The 24055-nt window shown below is 37.5% G+C and overlaps 1 protein-coding gene across 2 annotated transcripts in view; it reads left to right on the top strand.

Annotated features, from left to right (window-relative positions):
* The window catches only part of MAN2A1 (mannosidase alpha class 2A member 1), a 177561-nt gene that overhangs the window by 30154 nt on the left and 123352 nt on the right, over positions 1 to 24055 (top strand). For both annotated transcript variants that reach the window (XR_014838488.1, XM_003123823.7), the window contains exons 2-4: positions 941 to 1198; positions 3920 to 4064; positions 21299 to 21470. Coding sequence is in view for 1 of the 2 variants with exons in the window: in XM_003123823.7 (XP_003123871.5) it covers positions 941 to 1198; positions 3920 to 4064; positions 21299 to 21470 (575 nt within the window). In the remaining variant the exon portion in view is untranslated. The remainder of the gene's footprint in view (positions 1 to 940; positions 1199 to 3919; positions 4065 to 21298; positions 21471 to 24055) is intronic.

Raw genomic sequence — 24055 nt, forward strand, 5'->3', positions numbered from 1 at the left:
TTTATTAAGCTTTAATGTATGCTTTTTTGAGGTCATGGGGTAGGCTGTTGCTACTGCTGTGCCACAGATGATAGTGTCACCTGCATGTTCAGACAGGGACCCATATCTATGCACATCTCTCTTTCTAATATGTGTCACTATGCCTGGAACAGCAGGTGTTCACTAAAGAACTGTTGTTGAATTGAAGAGGGCCATGTGACAAATGTATAAGTACTTTGTACTTGGGGCCCAGGATATAGGGATGAACAAGACCAAGGTTGTCATTGCTCTCCTAAGTTTAGGTGTTGCTCTATATAGCAAGGTTTATACTTAGAGACGGCAAGCCTGATCAGTAAAAAAAAAAAAACCCTAAACGTCACACAGTATAGTAGAAGCAATCTAAATGACTTACAGTGTGGTTGCTTGGGGGATGTTCAGGCCAATCTTGTTTCATAAAATTGCATATTAAGACCTGACTAGTTAACTTTTCCGTTGATAGTTCTTATTTAGGTTCACTAGTGTTACTGATGGAATGATCTTTTTCAGAGGCTTACTTTTTTGCTCTTATGGATAAATGGAATCAATTATGCTTAAATTTAAAATTTCTTACCTGAATATACTATAGGGTTGTACTTCGTGATTTTAGATTCTCGAATAACTTATATTCAGGGCTAGGTTTGGCGTAATAGGAAATATATCCCCAGAGGTCTTTCTGGTCTTTCTGTTGCACATTTTAAAATGTGCTTAAACAAAGATTGCAGCCATGGAAAAAAATCTTCTGCTGTAAGTTGGGATTTTAACCCTGCCAGCTATTCATGCTTTCTGTGATCCCAATTATAAAAATGGAAAGTGAAGGGTGACTGCCTGCCTTCTTAGGTAGACACATAGTTAAAAAATGTTGTGTTTCTCAGCAGAACTGTATTAGAATTTCATATTACTGCTTTTTTCTATTTTATTGTAGGGCCAGCTCTCATTGTTGCAAGAAAAAATCGACCATTTGGAACGTTTGCTAGCTGAGAATAATGAGATCATCTCAAATATTAAAGACTCGGTCATCAATTTGAGTGAGTCTGTGGAGGATGGTCCGAAAAACTCACAAGGGAATTTCAGCCAAGGTTTTGGTTCACCTCTTCTGTCATCAAAACAGTTGTCTCTCACAGTCGACCCTGAAGACTGTTTGTTTGCTTCACAGAGTGGAAGTCAGAGGTCAGATGTGCAGGTAATATTTACATTCATTAATAATCACTGTGCTTTGCTTTGTTTCTTTTGTTTTGTTTTGTTTTTTGGGGTTTTGTTTGTTTTTTAGATTTAATCTGGTATCTGTTCTCAGTTGCTAAATTCTCTGGATTCTAAGTTCTATTTTTGTAGAGTGATTTGATTAGTCACATGATCAATAATATTCTTTATAGTGATAAAATTCCATATTTCTGCATATCTCTTAATTTTTCTCATTTTATATTTTGTGACTATGGTCTTTTCTGTCTGCTCTTAGGTCGTCTTTTCTGTAATAGTTGAAGACCTTTAGAGGTTTAAATTTGACTAAAGAGATTTATTTTTTTTTAACCTTCCTTTAGAGAGTATAAGAAAAGCCCTACTCTTACTGTAGGGCTTACTCTTATTGTGCATCTGGTATCATTATAGGTTCCGCACTGTGTAAGGTTAGATTCTTTTTACTGAATATCCCTTTGTGAGAGGGAGGGGAAATGTTCTAGACCTGTGCTGTCCCGTATGAAGGCCACTGTCTGCCTGTGGTGAATGAGCACTTCAAATATGGCTAGTTTGAGTTGAGATGTGCTCTGATATACACACAAAGTGTTGAACATTTAGTATGAGAAAAGAATGTAAACTCTCTAGCTCATTTTTATATTACATGTTGAGATGGTAATATTTTAACTATTTGTGGTTAAATAAAAGAGATCCTTGAAATTAATTTCACCTGTTCTATTTTACTAGAAAATTTTAAATTATGTATTATTGGGCCCTTGTAATATTTCTCTTGGATAGTGCTGTTCTAGTGGAGGTGAAAACAAACAAAGGACTTCCTGTGTGTTTCTTTCTTTCTTTTTTTTTTGCTTTTTAGGGCTGCACCTGCAGCATATGGATAGTCCCTGGCTAGGGGTAGAATCAGAGCTGTAGCTGCCAGCCCCTGATCTGCGACCACAGCCACAGCAATGCCAGATCCTTAAACCACTGAGCAAGGCCATGGATCGAACCTGTGTCCTCATGAATGCTAGTCAGATTTGTTTCCGCTGAACCACAACGGGAACTCCAACTTCTGTGTTTCTTAAACTGCAGGTGTGTCACTCATATTTGCTCTGTTCTGCAAATTAGTGGAGAGATGTGTTTAAGGTTGGACCTTAGAACAGAAACTGGAACTGGGAAGTAGAACCCTAAAGAGTGAATATTTTAAAGTTGGACAAAAGGAGTTGGCTCTGGCCTTGTTTCGGAGCCATTTTTACTAACTCTTGGGGACAGAGAACATGATATGATCTCGAAGCCATGGCTCACAGGCCCAGCCGGAAGCTGGGGACGGTGAAGCTGGCTGGGCTGAGCGTCTCCAGTCTCATCTGCTAGTGCATAGTCAGGTACAGATAGGATCAAGATCCTGTGTTTGCAGGAATATCTATTTCTGTGAGGCTCAGCTTTGTTTAGGTTTTAATTAAGTACCTTTTAAAGGGAAATGATAAAAATCTTTTTTTTTTTTTTTTTTTGCTCTAAATCTGGGTTGAACAGAAAGGAGTTGGAGGGCAACCATGGAAGTTGAGAGCTGCAGGGCCAGAGAAAGACCTGGAAAGAATATTAGAGACTGTTCATACTTCCTTTTGTCCAGTGGTTCCCAAGGATTTGTCCTCATCCTTGACAGCATTTTATTTAAATCATAAATTTCCAAGTGAAAGATATGTGATTGTCTTAAAATTCTTTGTATTCAGGTTTATACTTATCTTTAAAAAATTTGTAACTGATTTACATAGTAATTAGGATGTATCATAAATTTTTATAATTTAAATTTTACTGAAGGAGAATTGTGTTCTTTGTCACACTTAGTATTATAGAGAGTGTGAAAATAAGTTTGTGGGTTTGTTTGGTTTTGTTTCTTTGTAATATTTTTCCTTTGTGTCCAAATAGATTATAGTACATTGGAATCTTAGAAAACACTTAACACTTAAAAGCTGAATCTTTGTTTAAATTCTTCCATTTTAAACCTTTCGAGCCTGTTATAGTTTTATTTTTAGAATAAAAATACACATGCTGAGTTAAAGAATAGCTGTAGATCCATTTCCTTTCAGATACAGATTTTAAAGTATAGAAGATTGATTATAAAATAAAGACAAAGTAAAAAATCATTTTCAGGAGTTCCCGACATGGCTCAGTGGTTAATGAATCTGATTAACATCCATGAGGACACAGGTTTGATCCCTGGCCTTCCTCAGTGGGTTAAGGATCTGGCGTTGCTGTGAGCTGTGGTGTAGGTTGCAGACATGGCTCGGGTCCTGCATTGCTGTGGCTCTGGTGTAGGCCGGCAGCTATAGCTCCGATTTGACCCCTAGCCTGGCTCCATATGCTGCGGGTGTGACCCTAAAAAGCGAAAGAAAAAAAAATCATTTTCAGTACTGTGTTTAAAAATGTTGAATATTTGATCATAATAAATATTTTTTGTTTGCTGTTCCTAGCATTTTCTATTAAACTGTGTTGGAAGGAAAGCAGGAGGAAAGGAATTGAATGAAATTAGAAGCAGGAGGGGGAAGGGATTATTTATCAGGTTAATTATGTAATTTCTGCCTTAAACTCTTTAATCTCTACAGAAATAGGTCTGTCTTTTAAAACGTATCCACAGAGTACTGCCGTGAGTAGTTTCAACTAAGTATTTCCAACATTAACTTTAAATAAGGGTTGTATATGATTAAACTTACTTTTTTTTGTTTGTCTTTTATATTTTTAGATGTTAGATGTGTACAGTCTAATTCCTTTTGACAATCCAGATGGTGGAGTTTGGAAGCAAGGATTTGACATTACTTACAGAGCTGATGAATGGGACACTAAACCCCTTCAAGTCTTTGTGGTGCCTCATTCTCATAACGACCCAGGTAAAATTTGCACTTCAGAAATCTGGAAGTTAAGCCCTTGTAGGCACAGAGTATTTTAATGAGGCTCTGGTATAACTCACTTCTCAAATTTTTGAGACATCATTCTCTTTCTTTTAACAGTAAAATACTTCTTTCATATGTACTGAGCTTTCATTTTCTCAATTTATGGGGCCTTCAAGGATAGTATTTGTGCAGGATGAAATAGGAAGAAACACAAGGAGGTCTTAGCTTTGAGAGATGAAAAGCTACATGCGTTTAAGGTACTGATAGTTCATTTTAGTTACTTTTTAGTGTGTGGGAGAATTATCTCATGTCCTTTAACTTTCTGTTAGAAAATGTAGTGTGCTCCTGGGAAAGTTTCAGTCTTTAAAATGTAGAAACATTATAAAGTGGTTAAGAGCCTTAGTGTCAAGCAGACATGAGTGTGAGTCCCAGTCTTAGTGTTAAGGCAACTTTCAGCCAGTGACTTAATCTGAGAGGAAGTCTTTTCCCAGGTAGAATCAGGATAAAGTATTTCCTTCATAGGCTGAAATATAAAAGGCATGTTGCAGGGTCCCAGAGTAACTACGTTCATTATCATTAGTGGTATTGTTCTTTCATTTGACGAAATCTGTTATTTATTGAAGCAAGAGATGTTTCCCCCACGGTAAAAGGGAAATTGCTAAAATGCTGTTGGGAAGTAAGAGTCCATGTTTGTCCTTGTTACTGTGAGTACACAGGTGCAGTCAATGCCTAGTGATTTAAGTTGCAGGGTTTTTGGGGAATGTACTTCCCTAAGGCTCCTTTTGAAGGATTTACTTAGGCTTCTGTTTCTTCTTTTTCTCAGTTTCACTATTATTATCAGAGGCTCCATATTCATTTAGTACTTTGAAGGTTTTTTCTTTACTCCCAACATTCAATTTTGTCATACTTACATTTTTCCCCACTAGTTTATTGTTATGCATTTCTGCTTCTAAGATAATGGAACTTGTTACTTTATGTCTGGACATAAGATTTGGGGAAGTTTTGCACGTGCACACGTGTGTGTGTGTGTGTGTGTGTGTGTGTGTGTGTGTGGCTGCTTTTGGGTGTGCGAGTCTGGAAGATAGAGCTTGGATGCTGAAATATTTAAATTTCCATTATACTTTCCACTGTTTGTATGCACAGAGTTATAATATATCTAAAATCAATATTGTTCTGGAAATTCGTGATGAGCAGTTACCACATATCAACTTCTGACTTGATTTCTCTGTCTTTGGTCTTAATATCTTTATCTTTTCCTATCCTACAAATCCTTTTCCTCTTATATGTTTTATATAATCTTTCTTCTTCTTCTTCCTTTTTTTTTTTTTTTTTTTTTTTTTGTCATTTTGTCTTTTTGTCTTTTCTATGGCTGCACCTGCGGCGTAGGCATAGGAGGTTCCCAGACTAGGGATCTAGTTGGAGCTGCAGCTGCCGGCCTACGCCAGAGCCACAGCAACACCAGATCCAAGCTGCTTCTGCCACCTACACCACAGTTCATGGCAACGCCGGATCCTCAACCCACTGAGCGAGGCCAGGGATCGAACCCGCAACCTCGTGGTTCCTAGTCGGATTCCTTTCCACTGCACCACAATGGGAATTCCTCATCTTTCTTCTTGATCTTACCCTTTGCCTTCAAATCAAAACTCAGGGATGGCTGGGCATTGTGGAAAGACTGCAGAGATTTGGAGCCAGGCAGAACTAGTCAGACCTCCTGGTGTCCTTGGGCATGTTTATTTGTGTATCTATAAAATAGATGTCATATAAGTAGAGTAACAGTTTTAGCAAGAATTAGTTATAAAGTAAGTAAAAAGGTGATGGAAATCACATCTAATCAAAATTCCCTTTGCTGTTTATCCACTTGAGCACCAGATTAAATAGTACACTTGCATTTAGTGGAGGCATATGAGAAACACATTATCTTTATATCTGGACTCAGTGAGGTCAGCTGCTCATACTTCCTACATGAGACTGACTGTAGGACTGCAGAACTTTTTTTTTTTCCATAAATTTCATTTACTCTGAAATATTCCCTCCTTGGGTGCTATAGTGGCAGAGTATTATAGTTTTTAAATCGTTCTCGCCTTCTCTTTTCTCTGCCAATCATATATAGCTCTTATCACTTAATTTAAGGGTGTGCAATGTGATTCCATTGTATACCATTCCTAAGCTTATAAATACACTTAAAAGTGTGTTTTACAAGAGCTCCTAATGTGAACCCTTTTTGATTTTTTGCAGACCTTTATTATCTTTTCCCCTTTTCTGCCATCCTCAATTTCCACTGCTCTCATTTCTTGTTATTCTCTACCATGGGCACTTAACTGAAATAATATAATTTGTAGCTTACCAGGCAGTATGCCAAACGTTTTATAAACATCTAATGCTAACAGTAACGTTTGAAAGTTAGTGCCACTGTTCATGGTGAAGGTGTTCCCATCTTTCCAGGGTTACCCAGGTAGTAAGTGGCACCAGAATACTTCCCTGTTTACCTGCATCTCGCTCCCAGGTAAACTCAAGGGACAGAGAACGTGTGTCTCTTGTTACACTCAGTCCTCATTGCCTAGCCCAACACTTGGCATATGGCAGTCGCTAAGTATTGTGGTCGCTGCACGCAGGTGGAAAAAGAATTGTCCAGATTCAAAGCAAGGTGTAGAAAAGACAAGTTTATTGAGGGAAGAGACATATTAACACAGTGGGCCGACTCCTCATAGTCAGGAAGCGCCGACCCTGGGCACATGGTCATGTCTGTTTTTAAAGCCCAGAGACAAAGGAGTTGAGGAGACGTCTTGCTTTGCTCCTGTTGACCTCCTGGTTGGTTGGGGAAGGATGGGGTCTTCGGATACACCTGCTGGTTGGTTGGGGGCATATATTGCCCCTGCAGGAACAGGGTTAGGAATGGGCCAATACCTTTCCTAGCAGGGGGCAGGAAGGAATAGGCCAAGTAGCTGGGGCGGGGAGGTCCTTAGGAACATGGTAATAATTCCAGTGAGATGGGTGGGATGACAAGGGTCTGGTAATTCTTATCTTGGCTGGCGGCTTTTTGAGTTTTATCTCTCTGAAGAGACCTTGAAGTCCCACACTAAGTGCACATAATTACAGCCTTCCCTAACCTGCCTCCATGCCCCTCCACAGCTTTCTCAAACTGCACATACGTATACACTCACAGACACACGCACACACATTCATACTATATAGGCACAGATGGAAACTTTTGCCTGATCTCCTCCCTAGAACGTAAGCTCAGTGAGGGCTCGAACTTTGTCTTACTAACCACCAGGTGACTAATAGCTGGAATAATAACCAGCACGTACACAGACTCATTCAGTGACATGAGTTAATGAACAAAGGCATCTTTCTCTGCATCCTCAGGAGGAACAGTTGACTTATTCCTTAGCCTATACTTTCCTCTAACTTCCTTTCTTCCCTTTCTTCCTGTTGTCTTCTTATTTCTAGTCCTTTTAAAAAAGATCTTATTTAAAGTGCACTTTGTAATTTTAAATGCCAATATCAGACTGTATTAAGCTCTTCAAGGCAGGGATTGCTGCTGCCTTGTAGACTTGGCATTGAGGTTCCTGTTGCAGTAATATGTTGTTCTGTGAGAAGACATTCCTAATAACTGTTCCTGATGGTAATAAATGAATCTGTCTGTTGGTATCCTAGCAACCCCAGCTGAATCTTTTTGTCTTAGTGAAAGATGTTAATGACCCTTACCCTCAGGCCCTTCTCCGCTTGAGTCAAAAATAATGGTCAGAAATAGACCTTTTAAAACTAAAGCGATTTTTGCCATCAAGCAAAATGCTGGCGAAAAGAGCCTGCTGACTTTCCTGAATAATTTTCACTGTTCCTTAAGAAAAGTAGAACTAAGATAAACTAAATTATTCTGGGAAAAATGGAAATCGTTTGGATGTTGAAAAACCTCTCTTTCAGTGGAGGAAAAGAGATAAGTATGTGCACATACATTCCAAGTTACACTGCGACTCTGGGATGGGAAATCTTGGTATAATACTCCTAAATGAATGTGTAATTAGGCAATTTACTTTCTAAATGAGATTTGTGAGATTTGTTTGCCTTTTCTCCAGCAACAATTTAAAACCAACTTTAGTTCAGTACTTTGTTTGATCAGTGCACTTTTGTTTATTGAGGATGAAAATATTTGAAATAAATTTTTAAAAGATTCCTACAGTTAGTCACCTAACTTTATGTTGCTGCATTTTTGTGCATGAAGATTTTTTTCTTTCGGAGTCAAATTGGAGATATATATTTCAAATTATATTTGTATTTTAATAAAATATCTCAATGTGTCTTCTAGTCCGAAAGGACGTATAGCAATTGTCATACAGTATGTTGTATGGTTTACATGAGCTGAAACAAAGTTGGAAAGGAATTGTTAAGTAAATGCTGATAACTTTGTACTGTTACGCTTTTGAAAAGTTTTGAATCATAGACCATGAAATTAAATGTTAGTTGATTGATATGTGTTCATGTTGTATTTAATAAGCTGATTAAAACACAATTACAGCCCCTTTGTATCTACAATCTTAATTCTTTGCTTCCCACTAGTTAAACTGCTGAAATATTTAGTTAATTTTCCTTCAAAGAAATCCCAGTGTGTAGAGAGAAGATAAGGTATACTAAATGGAAAATTGGACAGCATATTGTGAGTTAAGCAATTTGTAAAATGAACATTAGAAAATAATCCCCTATGTGGTATGACTCCAAAGCAGAAGAAAGACCTAGGCCCAAGAGTCACACTGGAAAATAATTTTCTTTTGGGCATTTGCAGTTCTTTTGCAGAACTTTTATTGACTCAAATGAGTGATTAGGATTTTTCAGTCTTTTTTTTTTTGAAAAATAACAGATTTTTTTTCACTTAATATTGTATGGTAATTAGAAATGAGTTTATTTATATGTCCTTATCCTTAAAAAGTTTGTGAAGAAGAAGAACGTGTCAGGAAATCACAGTGTAATGTTACATCAAAGTGTGTCTTCAAGTATTGTTATACACAGTCAGAAGAAAACAGTTCTGGTCCGCCGTGGTTGGGTGATGCCCCGGTAGGTGAAAGGCAGTGGAGACAGAACTCTGGCTGCCAAACGAACCTGTGCAGTGGAATGAGAGGCAGGAGAGGGAATGGTTGGTATGTTGAGATAGTACTATTTTCAGTTTAGTTATTGTAAGATAAAGTGAGTTTTTGGTTTTGGCTACTGCATTGTGAAATTTGAGTTTTTGGAACTAAGATAGTGTGATAAACAGATCGGCATTCATTGCCTGTTTTGCTTCAGGGTCTTGGATGTGTGTCTTCTCACCTAACCTTTCCTGCAAGCCTGAAAAGTGGTAAATTAAACCCCATTTACCAGGTGAGGGCAGTGAGGCTAGAGTAAGTATAGTAATTTCTAAAGGTCAGTCAGTTATAAATTGGTGGGGGATGGTGTTTGGAGCTTTGATTTGGCTGATTCTACAATCCATGTTTTTTCCATTGCCTAAACTACCTCTTAAGATACTTTATTTAGTTCAACTGATGCTAGTATTTCTTTTCTTCTTATTTTGTGGGCATTCACTAATTTAACACATTTATCTGAACTTTGGGTTGTTAGTACGGTGGCCAGATGGAGCTGGAAAAAAAAAAACAAAACAACACAGGCTGCTCAGTTAGATTGAAAATTTGTATAAGCAGTGAATAATTTTTTGCATGTATTGCAAATGTCGTATGAGACACTAATACTAACCATTTATTATTTATCTGAAGTTCACATTTAACTTGGTGTCCTGTTTTTTACTTGGCAATCTTAATTGTCAAAATTTTGGCATTTAAGAGTTAAAATACTTACATGGCTCTTTAAGGTTGTCTTAAAAAGACAGTCACTAGAACTCTTAAAAAGAGGTCACTAGAACTGGTGTGTTGAAGTTCCTTTTTAGAAGAGAAAAAAAAAAAATCTCATTGTTTGGGCTCTGATTAGACCGTATTCTTCAGGAGCACAAAGGTCAGGTAGTGCCTAAGAGATGTAGGTGATCATTAAACATCTCCTGATTTCCTTATTTTGGTTCCTTTTGTCTGTCTTTAATCCTGGGTGCTTCAGAGCTCAGCAGTTCCCTGGTTAGACACATAATTGCTGGTACTATGGGAATTTACTATGTTCTAGGCACCATTCTAGGTACTTATTTATATTAAGTCCATCACTCCTGTCAGCAACTGTGTGGAAAAATCATGCTTTAACCCTCAATTCACAGCTGGGAAAACTGAGGCAGAAGAGTGGATAAGTAATATGTCTATTGCAGGGCTGAGTTTGAACCCACGCCATCTGGTTCTGGCATCAAGACTTGTAACCGTTACTTAATATTGCTTCTTGCAGACAGTATTTCTGAAACCACAGGAGAGCTTCTGGCCAGAGTCTTAAGTTTTTCCAAGCCCAATGTCATCTACTTTAGTATTATTAATTACATAAGACATTTTATTAACTATCTTGCAAAAGTAGATACCTCACCGCACTGTTTCCTGTCCTTTTTTCTTCTGTTCTGTCCTCATTGAAATGGATGTCTTTGTCCTTAAGTACTACATTAGTACATGCAATGGTGAGTGGTTTTCCTCATTGCTACATATTTTACAATTAGGAAGTGATTTAGAAGCAGTATTTTCCAGCATTTAAAATGGTTTCTTCTAGAAACTTTAATAATTTGCCCAGTATCTGCTTAATCATAAGGCTAAGTAGATTCCTCATATATCCTAAGAGTAACACCTCAAAGAAAGTCACTTTTTGTTCTTTCTTTCTTTCTTTTTTTTTTTTAAACTTGTAATGGTATTTGTCATATTGTAGAACACTCTCCATTATTTCAAGCAACCAAGCTCTATTTGGGGAAGACTTACTACACATGAAGTGTCCTCATTCAATGTGAGTAGATGCTCATAGATGAAATTTTTAGCAAGGGAGGGAAGTGACTTTAGAAGAATATATTTTGGAGGTTGATGTCATAATTGCAGATGTCAGGTACAAGGTGTGCGGATCTTTTAAAGGGCATTTAGAAGAGCAATACAGTAAGGGGGCATATTTGGCCAGTACACATAAGCAGCTGCAGGGTGAACAAAACCACAGCTGTCCTAATAGACATGCAAATAAGTTCTTGTGGTATGGGATTGAATTTCCAGTGACAGCATCTTACATGGGTTCAAAAAATCCTGTCTCTCAAACAACTTAATGGAAGCGAAGCTGATATGCTTTAAAAACTATTAGATGACTGAATCACCTGGAAAAAAGATTGGGTTGGGTTATTTTGGAAACCTGAATTCAAAAGCCTGTAGGAATCAGTAGGTTTGTAAGTATCCAAAGTCTCAGCTTCATGTTGATACTCCCTCTCCTCTCTTTTGGAAACTTAAGTCAGTTACTAAATTCTCTTCATTTTGCCTCCTGAGCTTCTTACTTCCCTCTGTTTCCACTATGATCCATTACCATTTTTTAGCAGAATTATTGCACTGGCCTCACTTCCTGTTTTTCTTCTACTTCACCTTGTTAGTTTCTCCTTTATACTCACAATACAGAAAACCTTAACTTCCTTCCTCCTAAGCTTTTGGTAAGAAGCAAGTATTGTTTAGAAGGTTTTCAGTGATCTGCCCCCCCCCACCCTTTCAGTTTTTCTCACCATTTCTTCGACCGTGTAGGTTGTAGGACAGCCATTCCCAGCTGCCTTCTGGTCCCTGAAATTGACACACAATTTCATAGTTTAGTGTCTTTTCCGTATGCTCTAACTTCTTTGGAACTACCACCTTTTTCCTCTAACCAGATGATGTCTAATCTCAGAATCTCTCTCTTCTGTCCTTCTGGTAGGAATTTATCATTTCTTTATTCCCATGGCATTTGGTGCATATTTTCACTGTAGAATCTGTTTTCATTTAGCTTAGCTTTATTATTTTGCCCTTATTAGATGCTTGGTTTGTGTTTGAATGAATAAACCAGAACAGAACTTTAATTGAAACTCACAGTTTTTCAGGGATGAAAAATAAGCTTACTTTATAATAGAAATGTTGGAATTAAAATTAATCAGCATGTTAGTTATGGTAATAGCAATTAAAATTGCGTGACCTCTTCAGTGTAATATCAGAGATATATATGACTTTTAGGGCCAAACCCTCGGCGTATGGAAGTTCCCAGGCTAGGGATCGAATCAGGGCTACAGCTGCCAGCCTACACCTCAGCCACAGCAACACCAGATCCAAGCCACATCTGTCACCTATACTACACCTCTTGTTGACGCCAGATCCTTAACCCACTGAGCGAGGCCAGGGATCAAACCTATGTCCTCATGGTCTATTCAGATTTGTTTCTGCTGAGCTATGATGGTAACTCCCTGGGTGTTGCAGTCATATATTGAAGGGTTTGATAAGTGATGGAAAGAACATGTTGATCATTTGTTGATAGACAATAATTTGATTACTAAAATGAAGGAGCTTTCTTTTCTAATGAACTCTATATGTATTTATTTTTAAATTTGAGAATATTGTATTACAATGGAAATAACTGGAAGTTTAAGTTGTATTTTTTTCTTTTTTCTTTGTCTTTTTGTCTTTTTAGAGCCGAACCTGCGACATACGGAGGTATCCAGGCTAAGAGTCTAATCAGAGCTGTTGCTGCTGGCCTATGCCAGAGCCACAGCAATGCCAGATCCGAGCCGAGTCTGTGAACTACACCTCAGCTCACAGCAACGCCAGATCCTCAACCCACTGAGCGAGGCCAGGGATCGAACCCACAACCTCATGGCTCCTAGTCGGATTCATTTCCATTGCGCCACGACGGGAACTCCTTAAGTTGTATTTTTTCAATGTTTGTTATCTGGATATAATGATTTTTGACTCAGAATCTTTTTATGTTTGCTTAACAATTGGTACCTATTTAACTTTTGAGTGGAATTAATGTACTCATTAAGAAATCATTATTGTAGCAGTTAAAACCATAAGAGTGTAACAATGATTTGAGGCCCATGTCTTCTTCTGGAGGTGTGTTTTAAATCATCTTAGGGCTGACAGAGCCTTTTAAAATATAAAATAGAACCTTAGAGATATCATTCAAAGATTATTAGGTTAGTATCAGAATAGACATGGAACATAGTAGACCTAATAGTTTATGGTATCTTTGACCTTTGGTTTCAGTTCTAGTTGAAGTAATAAATTTGCATTTAGATTCCACATGGCTTTTTTCCCCAGTCCTTTTGGTTATACACTTTATTTCTCTCTCAGGTACTTACTGAACCCTTCCTGTTGTAGACTTGGTTCCAAGTGCTAGATTCATGAGACTTGACTGGCTTGAATGTTAGGTTGTAGCATGTATCTAGATTTGCTTCTAAAAGTTGCAGGACCTGGGGTAAAATACACAGAGGCCCTCAGACAGTATGTCTAAACATTTAAAAGTTATAAATCAAACTAATACATTGCTAGATCAGATCCTTTCCTATAGCCTTGAGAAATAGCTCAGCGACCTAGAAGGCCAAGTGTGGGTTTAAATTGCTTGGTCTCCAAATCCCCACCAAAATGTGCTGGTGGAGGAGAGGGGGGAGCCAGCCTCGGGCAGTCCAGCCTCTCTCCTTCCAGACCTTGTTAACCCATGAAGGTCCTTCTTGCAGACAGGCCAGCAGTCTTCCCACACTCCTGCAAACTGCATCCCCTTGGCTATTGCCCAGGCTAGAGAGGTTACCACCTGCAAATTCAACTGCCCTGAATGGGAAGGTCTTACAAAAGGTCCTGGGAGGCTCTAGAAGCTGGCCTGGGGATGTTCACATAGATTTCTGGGTCCCAGAGATTCTTAAGAGCAGGGCAGAGCAGGTGCTGAGTGGGCAAGTTCTTTGCCCTGTGGATTTATCATGTGGAAAGGGATATGGTCAGAGATGGAATGGGGAGATTCCTCTTGAGTCCAGTGCTCAGGGTAGTGTGCTCTTGCCCAGGTCCTAAGGATGGTACTATATGTCCTTGAACCTAATAAAACTAGGTATTCCTTAAGAGAATCAGATCTCCATAAAGTCTGTGCGTGTCGAAACTAGATTGGGTCCAAAATTTAAAAAATAAATTGCGTTTTGTCACTGAACAGTTACTAGGGGTGTAATTGTTCCTGCACATTAACAATAAGCAGTAGAGTTTTCAGTTTTATTAGTTTTATATTTTAGAACTTAAAAAATATTTGGATAAAATAGTCATAGCAAATTTGTAATTGTTACAGCTGTATACAATTTCTAAATGTGTACTCTTTGTTTTTACTATTTCCCCATTTATTTAAAATAGTGATTAGCTGTTTTATGGGTGATAGTGTTGTTAGAGTGAGAAAGAATAAATTGAAAGGTATTATTAATGCTGTTCTAGCCCTGGTTCAGTTTCCAAGTGAATTCAAGGGAAAGAAAAAGACTGTGAATTGACCACTTAAGTAAATCAGTTTGCGACTGAATGTCCTAAGATTATTAAATCTAGAGGTAGGAATATAATTTTATGTCACAAAAATTCATACCATACAACTTTTTATAAAATATTACCTTTGTGATTGGTCTCATGTTAATATACAATTGGAGTTTTACAGTAATTTAGAAAAAGAAAGAGCCAATTCAATGTAAAAGGGAATACTTGATTAGTCTATTGTATAAGAGCAATAAAAGCTAATTTACTGTTATATTACTCAATATTGAAAGCTGCAAGAGGCTATCTTTCAGTTCATTCTTCATTAATTGTGCTATATTGTAGTGATATTAGTATCTATTATAGATGAGTTTTATGCAAGGCTTTTAACTTGACATCTCTGAGCTTGTATTTTGGCTCACGTAAATATCTTTGACATATTTTCTGCATGATCGTTGAAGGGCAAATGAAGTGTTGAAGGCAAAATGGATTAATCAGTCACTGTGATTCCTCTGTGCAAACTCTGGTGATAAACTATTCTTTGAAATGGCCTGAGTTCATAACAAAATATATCTGATGAAGATAAGTAATTGTACTTTAAAAAATTCTTACTTATTAATCTTCATAAAGACTTTTTCTTCTAAATTTGCCTTTTAATATTTAATTTTCTGTTTTATTATTTAATTTTGGAGGCATTTCACTATTCTTTGTTTGTTTCTTGAGTTAATAACCAAATAATTAGGGACTAAATTTGACCTTTATTAAAATTTGGGTAGAAGATACATATGATGTCTTAGGGACAATAATTCTAATAGAGCCGTTTAATAATTTACATGGCCCTTATTGCATATATACAGTAACATGTTACAAAACTAGATGTTTTATGTGTATATATATATGTGATTCTTAGCTCAGTCTTGTAATACAGAGGTAGATGTACCTTAAGTATTACGATGGTACTTGGCAGATTGTCTCTACATTGCCATCTTTACTTTTTGCATAGTAATAACACTTATTTTTTTCTAGTATGATATTAGTTTGCTAGGGCTGTCTTAAAATACCATAGATGATGTGGCTTAAACAACAGAAAATTATTGCCTCGCAGTTCAGGAGGCTTAAAGTCCAAAATCAAAGTGTCTGCAGAGTTTGTTTCTTCTGAGGGCCTCTTGTCTTGGCTTGTAGATAACCATTTTTTTTCCTGTGTCTTCACATGGTTTTTCCCTCTGTGTGTGTCTGTGCCCTCACTACCTCTTCTTCTTTCTTTCTTTTTTTTTTTTTTTTTTTTTTTTTTGCTTTTTAGGGCTGTACCCATGGCACATGGAGGTTCTAAGGCTAGGGGTCAAATCAGAGCTATAACTGCTGGCCTGCGTCACAGCCCCAGCAATGTGGGATGTGAACCTCTTCTTCGACCTACACCACAGCTCATGGCAACGCCCGATCCTTAGCTTACTGAGCGAGGCCAGAAACTGAATCTGTATCCTCAGGGATCCTGGTTGGGTTTGTTAGCCACTGAGCCACAGCAGGAACTCCCTCACTGCCTCTTCTTATAAGGACATGCATGGTACCTCGGAGATATTGCATATTTTTTGGTTTCCCAGTGCATACAAAAAGTTGTTTACACTATACTCTATTCAAAGTGTGAGATAACATTATGTCTAAAAAACCCCCAATATATACACCTTAATTAAAAGATACTTGATTACTAAAAAGTGCTAGCCATCATCTGTATCTTCAGCTAGTCATAAGCTTTTTGCTGGAGGAGGGTCTTTCCTTGATGTTGATGGCTGCTAACTGATCAGGATAGTAGTTGTTGAAGGTCGGGATGGCTGTGTCTGTTTCTTACAATAAGACAGTAGTGAAGTTTGGTGCCTCAGTTGACCCTGCCTTTTATGAATGATTTCTCTGTAGCATGCAACGCTGTTAGATAGCATTTTGCCCACAGTAAGACTTCTTTTAAAATTGGTGCCAATCCTCTCAAACTTTCACATTGCTGCTTTGTCAACTATGTTTATGTAATATTTTAAATCCTTAGTTGTTATTTCAACAAGCTCCACAACATCTTCATCAGGACTAGATTTCATTTTAAGAAACCACTTTGCTCATTCGTTAGTTTTATCAGATTGCAGCAATTCAGTCACATCTTGAGGCTCCACTTGTCATTCTAGTACTCTTACTCTTTCCATCACGTGGGTAGCGACTTCTTTTGCTGTAGTTTTAAAACCATCGAAGTTATCCATGAAGGTTGGGACCAGTGTCTTCTGAGCTGTAATGTTGATCATTTTTCTTCCCATGTATCACAGATGTTCTTAATGGCATCTAGAATGTGAATCCTTTCCAGAAGGTTTTCAATTGACTTTGCCCAGACCTATCAGAGAAATCACTGTCTCTGGCAGCTATAGTCTCATGAAAAGTATTTCTTAAAGAGTAAGACTTAAACGTTGAAATAACTACTTGGTTCATGAGCTGCAGAATGAATGTTGTGTGAGCTGTCATGAAACCGACCAACACGAATCTTTTTGTACATCTCCATCAGAGCTCCTTGGTAACCATGTGACTGTTGCCAATGAGCAGCACTATTTTTTTTTTTTTTTTTTTTGTCTTTTTTTGCTCTTCAGGGCTATACCTGAGGCACATGGAGCTTGCCAGGCTAGCTGTTGAATCGGAACAGTACTATTTTGAAAGCAATATTTTTTGTTTTTTGCTTTTTTTCTGAGTAGTTTTCAATTGTGGGCTTAAAATTTTCAGTGAACAGGAAGTTCCCGTTGTGGCTCAGTGAAAATTAATCTGACTAATATCCATGAAGTTGTAGGTTCAATCCCTGGCCTAGGCTCAGTGAGTTAAGGATCCATGAGCTGTGGTATAGGTCGCAGATGCGGCTTGGATCCCGAGTTGCTGTGGCTATGGCTGGTGGCTACAGCTCCGATTTGACCCCTAGCCTGGGAACTTCCATATGCCGTGGGTGCTGCCATAAAAAGCAAAATAAATAAATACAAATTCAATAAACTGTTGTAAACAGATGTACTATCATCTAGGCTTTGTAGTTCCATTTATAGAGCACAGGCACAGTAGATTTAACATAATTCTTAAGGGCCTTAGAATTTTCCAAATGTTAAATGAGCATGGGCTGCACCTTCAAGTCGCTGTCTGCATTACCACTAACAAGACAGACAGCCTGTCCTTTGAGGCCTTGAGGGTGGGCACTGATGTCTTTCTCTCTAGCTAAGAAAGTCCTAGATGGCATCTTCTTTCAGTAGAATGCTGTTTCGTCTATGTTGAAAATCTCTTGTTTAGTGCAGCCACCTTCATTAATGATCTTAGCTAGATTTTTCTGGATAACCTGCTGCAGCTCTATATCAGCACTTTCTGCTTCACTTTGCATTTCGATGTCATGGAGATGGCTTCTTTAACCTCATGAACCAGCCTCTGCTAGCATCAGATTTTCTTCTTATCTTACCTCTTTTAGTCTTCATAGGATTGAAGAGAGTTAGGGCCTTGCTATGGATTTGGCTTTGATTTAAGGGAATGTTGTGGCTGATTTGATCTTTCATCCAAACCACTCAAACTTTCTCCATATCAGCAATAAGGCTGTTTCGCTTATCATTCATGTGTTCACTGGAGTAGCAGTTTTCATTTCCTGCAGGAACTTTTCCTTTGCATTTACAACCTGGCCAGCTGTTCTAGTCCAAGAAGCCAGGCTGTTGGCCTATCTCAACTTTCAACATATCTTCCTCACTAAGTGTAATTATTTCTGGCTTTTGATTAAAAGTGAGAGACATTTTACTCATTTTCATTTGAGCACTTATAGGTCATTTGAACACTTGTAGGGTTATTGATTGGCCTAATTTTAACAGTGTTATGTTTCAGGGAGTAGGGAGGCTGGAGGAGAGGGAGAGATGGGGAATGGCTGTGGAGCAGTCAGAACACTGATTAAGTTCACTGTCTTAGGTGGGTGTAGTTCATGGCACCCCAAAACAATTGCAGTAGTAACATCAACGATCACTGATAACACGTCAACAAAACAAAAATAATAATAATTAACATTTTTGAAGTATTATGAGAATTACCAAAATGTGACAGACACAAAGTGAGCAAATGCTGTTGAAAAAATGGTGCCGATGGATTTGTTTGATGGAGGGTTGCCACAGACTTTATGTTTGGAAAAAGCACAGTTACCTATGAAGCAAAATAAAGCCAAGTGCAATAAAATGACTTACATCTGTATTAGGTTAGGGCCCTTTCTCATGACGTCGCTCTACCTGAATTATCTCTTTAAAGACCTTATCTCCAAATAAAGTCCCATTCTGAGGTATTGGGTGTAGATCTTCTCAATATATGAATTTCAAGGGGACGCAGTTCAGCCCATAACAGGAGCATAGAATGAATTCTGTGCAAATGGAAATATTGGGTAACCAGTATGTTTAAGATGTGGAGCAATTTCTTTAAAATATTAAATCATGTTTGGAATATCTTTTATTTTCCCCTGGACTTGGTTTGATTGTGGATAAGTGGAAGGGGGAGTTAAGACTGATGATGATTGTAATAATAACAATAGTAGCAGCAGCTATTATTTATCAAATGCTATATTATATCCTGGGCTCGGGTCTAAGCACTTGATAGTTTTTGTCTCTTGGGGTGCTGTGTGGTCAGCAGGGAGTTAACAGCCTCTCCGTTGAAGAATAGGTTGAATTTTCTTTGCTCGTCCCTGGGAATCCAGATATGGATCCTGGCCTCAGCGCTCTGGGACAGGGGTCCAGGTTTATACCTTTGTGAATGTTTCACTGCAAGCCTGACTTTGAGTTTCAAGGTTCGTAGGATTCACTGGCAAAATAACCACTCTGCACTCAGATAAGCAAGAATTAGAGAATTTGTAGAATTAACAAAAGACTACAGTATTCTAATTGAGACAGGGTAGTAAGAGATGTTCATACATCACTGAATTGGGGAAACACCTACATTCAGATCCAGGCAGCACTGGGAAGTCCCAAGAACAGCAATCTGGAGTCCCAACTGGGAGAGGGGATCCCACGTAGTGTGTCCACCCTGTGAGTGAGACTTCAGTTTCCTGCTCAAAGGAGTCCAGCTTTTTCAGCACCAAGCTGCAGGCTGGTAACAATCAGCCTATGTGCAAATATGTAGCTCTGGTTATTGTCAAAAATGCCTTGGTCTTAACTCATAAATCTTGCTATGTTCTTTGATCTCTTGGGGTTGGCCAGGCCCTCAAGGCTCAATGAATCTTCTTTGTGGCTTACTCCCTATGTAATCTAATGATTTACAGTGTCTGCTGATGGCACCCCTATTGGCCTGTATGTGGTTCAGCAGTTTGGCACATAGCCAGCCTTATGGTCTTTGACCAATTAGAGGCCCGTTGTCCTCTCTGAAGCCAGAACGAGACTACTTTGTATAGTTTCCCCAACAGTGAAGCAAGTTGGGATTCTTTGCAAACCACTCTTTCATGAGATATCGTTGAGTTTTCTGTAGGTGGTTTTTTACTTAAATGTGGAAATGTTGAATTATTCCGCTATCATTCTTTGTGGACAAACCAGTTTAAAAGTGCCGCAAATCAAGAAAGTCCTGTAGAGAAGGTTTTACACCATATTCCTGCTTGGCTCATAGCTTCATACCTGTTACTTTGTAGGTGCTCAGGAAATAACTGTAGAATGAATTCATTTCACTTAAAGCAAAGGGGAGAAATACAGTCACAGTGGCAGTGCCCTTTCAAAGGTCGTATTTGCATTGTCAAAATAGTTTACTGCCATCTTCCAGCCTTAGCAGGTTTTTGTTTTGTTTTGCCAACAAGTACAGTATACATTGAATATTTACTTAATCGTAGAGAGACAAAAGAAACAGCCGGTTGGGCCCCTTGTATTTTAGACATCCTACTTGTTTGAGGCTTGGAAACAACAGAAGAGTAGTTTGGTCCATCTGTATAGAAACTCTCCTTGCTGTAAGATATCACAGTTAACAGGTTATTCACTGCAGGGTACATCTTGCTATCACCTAAGTAGGTTGAATTGGCTGTGTATGTTTTGCCTCAGCCACTCATTATGTTGCTTTATTACTCTGCCAAATGGGGCTATATTTGTAACTATGGGTCCTCTTAAAAATGTTTCTTTATAGTCAAATTGCAAATGTCTTTAAATAAAGTCCGCAGGATATTTGAGCAGTAATAGGAAAAGTCAAAAAACTAAGTTGTCACCATCAGTTTTTTTTTTTAAACTTTATATAGATGTGTACACATTTGCTGTTTGATTATTGTCAATTTGTGCTTTAAAAAATGGAATAATGAGCAGCCTTTGGGAACTCATGCCTATTTTTGGCAGAACTCTTTTTCTCGGTATTCATAATAGTGCTGTAATTACCTGCATATTGCTCTGCTGCTGGCTTTTCAATATAGTTTGTACTTGTGATTTTCCTTTTCTTAGTTTTACTTAATGGATAGGAAATTTTAAATGTGGCATGAGAGGATAACATTTTGATTCCATATTATGAGAATATTACCACCAACTTGTGAACACTGTTCAGATTTTTTAAATTAAGAAATTCCCTAAATTAGAGATAAATTATAAGTAATTGAATTAGATACTATAATTGTTAAGTATGAATGAATGCTTTTTGGTTTTCTCATCTTTCTCATGAATATCTGAACTTGTACGGTTTTCAGAGTATTTTTATCACTTTATTGTTGGTGACTTTTTGAGTCTCATGTCCATTCACATGGAACTTCATTAATTGAAAACGTTTGCTAAATTTTTAAATATGTCTTTATATGAATGAAACATCTAAGGTTATCCAAAGGTAATATAATGGAATGTGACTGAGTTTAAATCAGACATGTGAATCAGATCTTTGTGGTATATTTGTGTCTTAATTTAGGTTGGTTGAAGACTTTTGATGACTACTTTAGAGAGAAGACACAGTATATTTTTAATAACATGGTCATCAAGTTGAAAGAAGACCCACGGAGGAAATTTATGTGGTCTGAGATCTCCTACCTTTCAAAGTGGTGGGAAACTATAGATTTGCAGAAGAAGGATGCTGTGAAAAGGTTTGTTTTAAAACTTTTTTTTTTAATTTAGTAATACCAAACATTAATTGTATGTTGAAACAAATGTTTACATTTTTAAAAGGTGACAATTCTTAGCTTTATATCTGAAACTTAAAATATTTCCTCACATCCTTTTTATCCTTGATTTTGGTTCATCTCTGAAAAAGTGACTTGAAACTTTTCCATTGAAATCCTTATGTTCCAGCTTTGTCCTAGAAGTGGAATTACTAGGTCTAAGAGGCTTAATAACTTAAAGATTTTTTTGAAGCTTGTAATCAAAGTGATCTCTGGAAAGATGATTTCAGTGTACTCTTCAATCTTCCATATGGAAATATACCATTTTTTCTTCATCTTTATTAAATTGGCTAAAGCTTTTACTATTTTTGTTGGGTTTTGTACCTCTTCTCACCCAAAAAAACTATTTATATTTTACTGGTATTTACTCCTGACCTTTCTGCTTTTATCTTTCTGATGATTCCTTGTGCCTGTTTTTACTGATCCTCTGTAGGACGGTTGATGTATTTTAACAAGGAGCATTCCCCGGCTCCCCGTTTGCTTTTAGCACTATCCTAACTGGCTTTCACATATTTGTATGTTATTTTTTCATTATTGTGTTTTTTCCTAAATATTTTGTAACCTGTACTTTTTGTTTTTGTTTTGACTTGAATATGTTAGAAAAATTCTCAAATTCTGAGTGTGATTTTTTTTTTCCCAGTTATACTTTAGGCGTTAAAAGATAGTTTTAATGTCTTGGGATCGGAGAATATAAAATGTATAATTTTCATTCTTTGGAATTTTTTTGAGATTTTATAATTAAGTTTACAAAGAAACAGTGACACCGATCCTTATGATTCTAAACTTTTGCCATATATCTAGGTATGTGTAACTTATAAATAAATTTTTCCATTTTATTTTTTTCAGCTTATGGTTTTTGCTCTAATTACTGTTCTTATTCCATTTATTTTAAAATTCTGTTATTGAGTTATCTAGAGTCTCTAGTCTCTCTCTTGTATTTACATTATAGTTTTAATTTTTTGTCATATTTCCTGTATTTTTATGAGATTTTTCTCAAGGTTTTTTTCCTTTCCACCTCAGGTTCAGTTCTCTGTGGTATGGATCCGATTCTTTTCTGGCTTTAAATGCTTGGTTTTAACTTTGTTTTTAATTACCTTTCTTTTTTTTTTATATATATATATATATATCCTTGTCTATAAGTCCATGTATTTTCCCTTCTTTTATTCATCCATGAGCAGTAATATGTGACCACACCTGGAATTTGTTACAAAACAAAGTGTAACTTGACTGGAATCCCTTCCTTTTCTGACAACTTCGTTTCCCATTCTGTTCAACTGATTTCCTTTTAGCAAGTGGTCTCTCACACATGGAAGTCAGATCCTTCACTATCCAGCCCCAGGTCAGACCAGTCAGCTTTGATCTGAGCTCATCTAATCAACATATTACTTCCCAGGTTTTTGAACCTTTAGGGAGTTAAGCAAGGATGGGAAGATGGAAGGAAGGGAAGCAGAATGGAGGGAAGCTTGCAGGTCCTCCCTCACAGCCCTGGTGCATTCACACTCTCCCTGTCTTGTGTCATGGTCCCTGTCATGTCTAGAGCATGGCCTCTTGTTTTTTCCATTCCTTTGTTAAGCCTGGGCTTTTAGTCTGTCCTCAATTCTGTGTACTCAGGACAGACCCCCAGTGCATTTCCCCTTCAGAGTCAGTCAGTGTTGCTTGCAACCAAGAAAGCTGGCTGATATATTTCTGTTCAGATCTGAAGAGCTGGATTCCAGGAAAAAAACAAAAACAAAATTTAATATATACATAGGTTTGCTCCCACTATTTAAAGTTCTGATCTTGTGTTAAATAGCCTTACTGATGGAATTTTTTTTTTTTTTTTGACTACTCGCGTAATGCTTATGCAATGGCTTGTTTTTCCCTTTTTGGAGATGAGTGTGTGGATTAAATGTCTGTACCTAAATTTGCAAGCTAGCTGTTGCAAAGAAGAACCTGTTAATTCTAGCAGAGTTCTGTGTAAGCTTTCATTGTCCCTGAAGAATACCAATTGATTGTGGGATCTAAACAGAAACATAACTCAAATGATCCCCATAATCTATGCTAGCAATGACTTGTTTAATTCTTCCCCCCTGTGGCAGCAGTATTCAGCTCTAGAAGCTTTCAAAAATGAAAATCTAGTTAACTAAAGGGAGATCCATGCAAACAACATCTAGTTTTTTTTTATTCCGTGTGACTCAAAGCGATTAAATCAAATATAGCCATGGTTCCTACTTGTAACACATATCCAGTGGATTTAAAAGAAACTGCTTTCCGTTTTAATCAGCACATTTTCTGTCTTTGCTTGTTTTATTTTGCAAATGACTGGTATGTTTAACATTCTTTTTACTTTTTAGGCTTCCTATTTGAATTTTTTTTTTTTTTTTTTTTTGGCTAAATGCAGTTACGTACTGCATGACGTTTCTAACATCAAATATGAACCTGTATTCAGAGTCAAGCAGCTGAAACATTAGCTTTAGCATTTTCTTTGACTAGCACGCAGCACATCACATGTTTTTCCTCTCTGAGACATT

Source organism: Sus scrofa, chromosome 2, assembly GCF_054392235.1.
Source record: "Sus scrofa isolate SSC_HxYL_T2T_F1_AM1 chromosome 2, Sscrofa_HxYL_maternal_Yorkshire_Landrace_v2.0, whole genome shotgun sequence".
Classification (NCBI taxonomy): Eukaryota; Metazoa; Chordata; class Mammalia; order Artiodactyla; family Suidae; genus Sus; species Sus scrofa.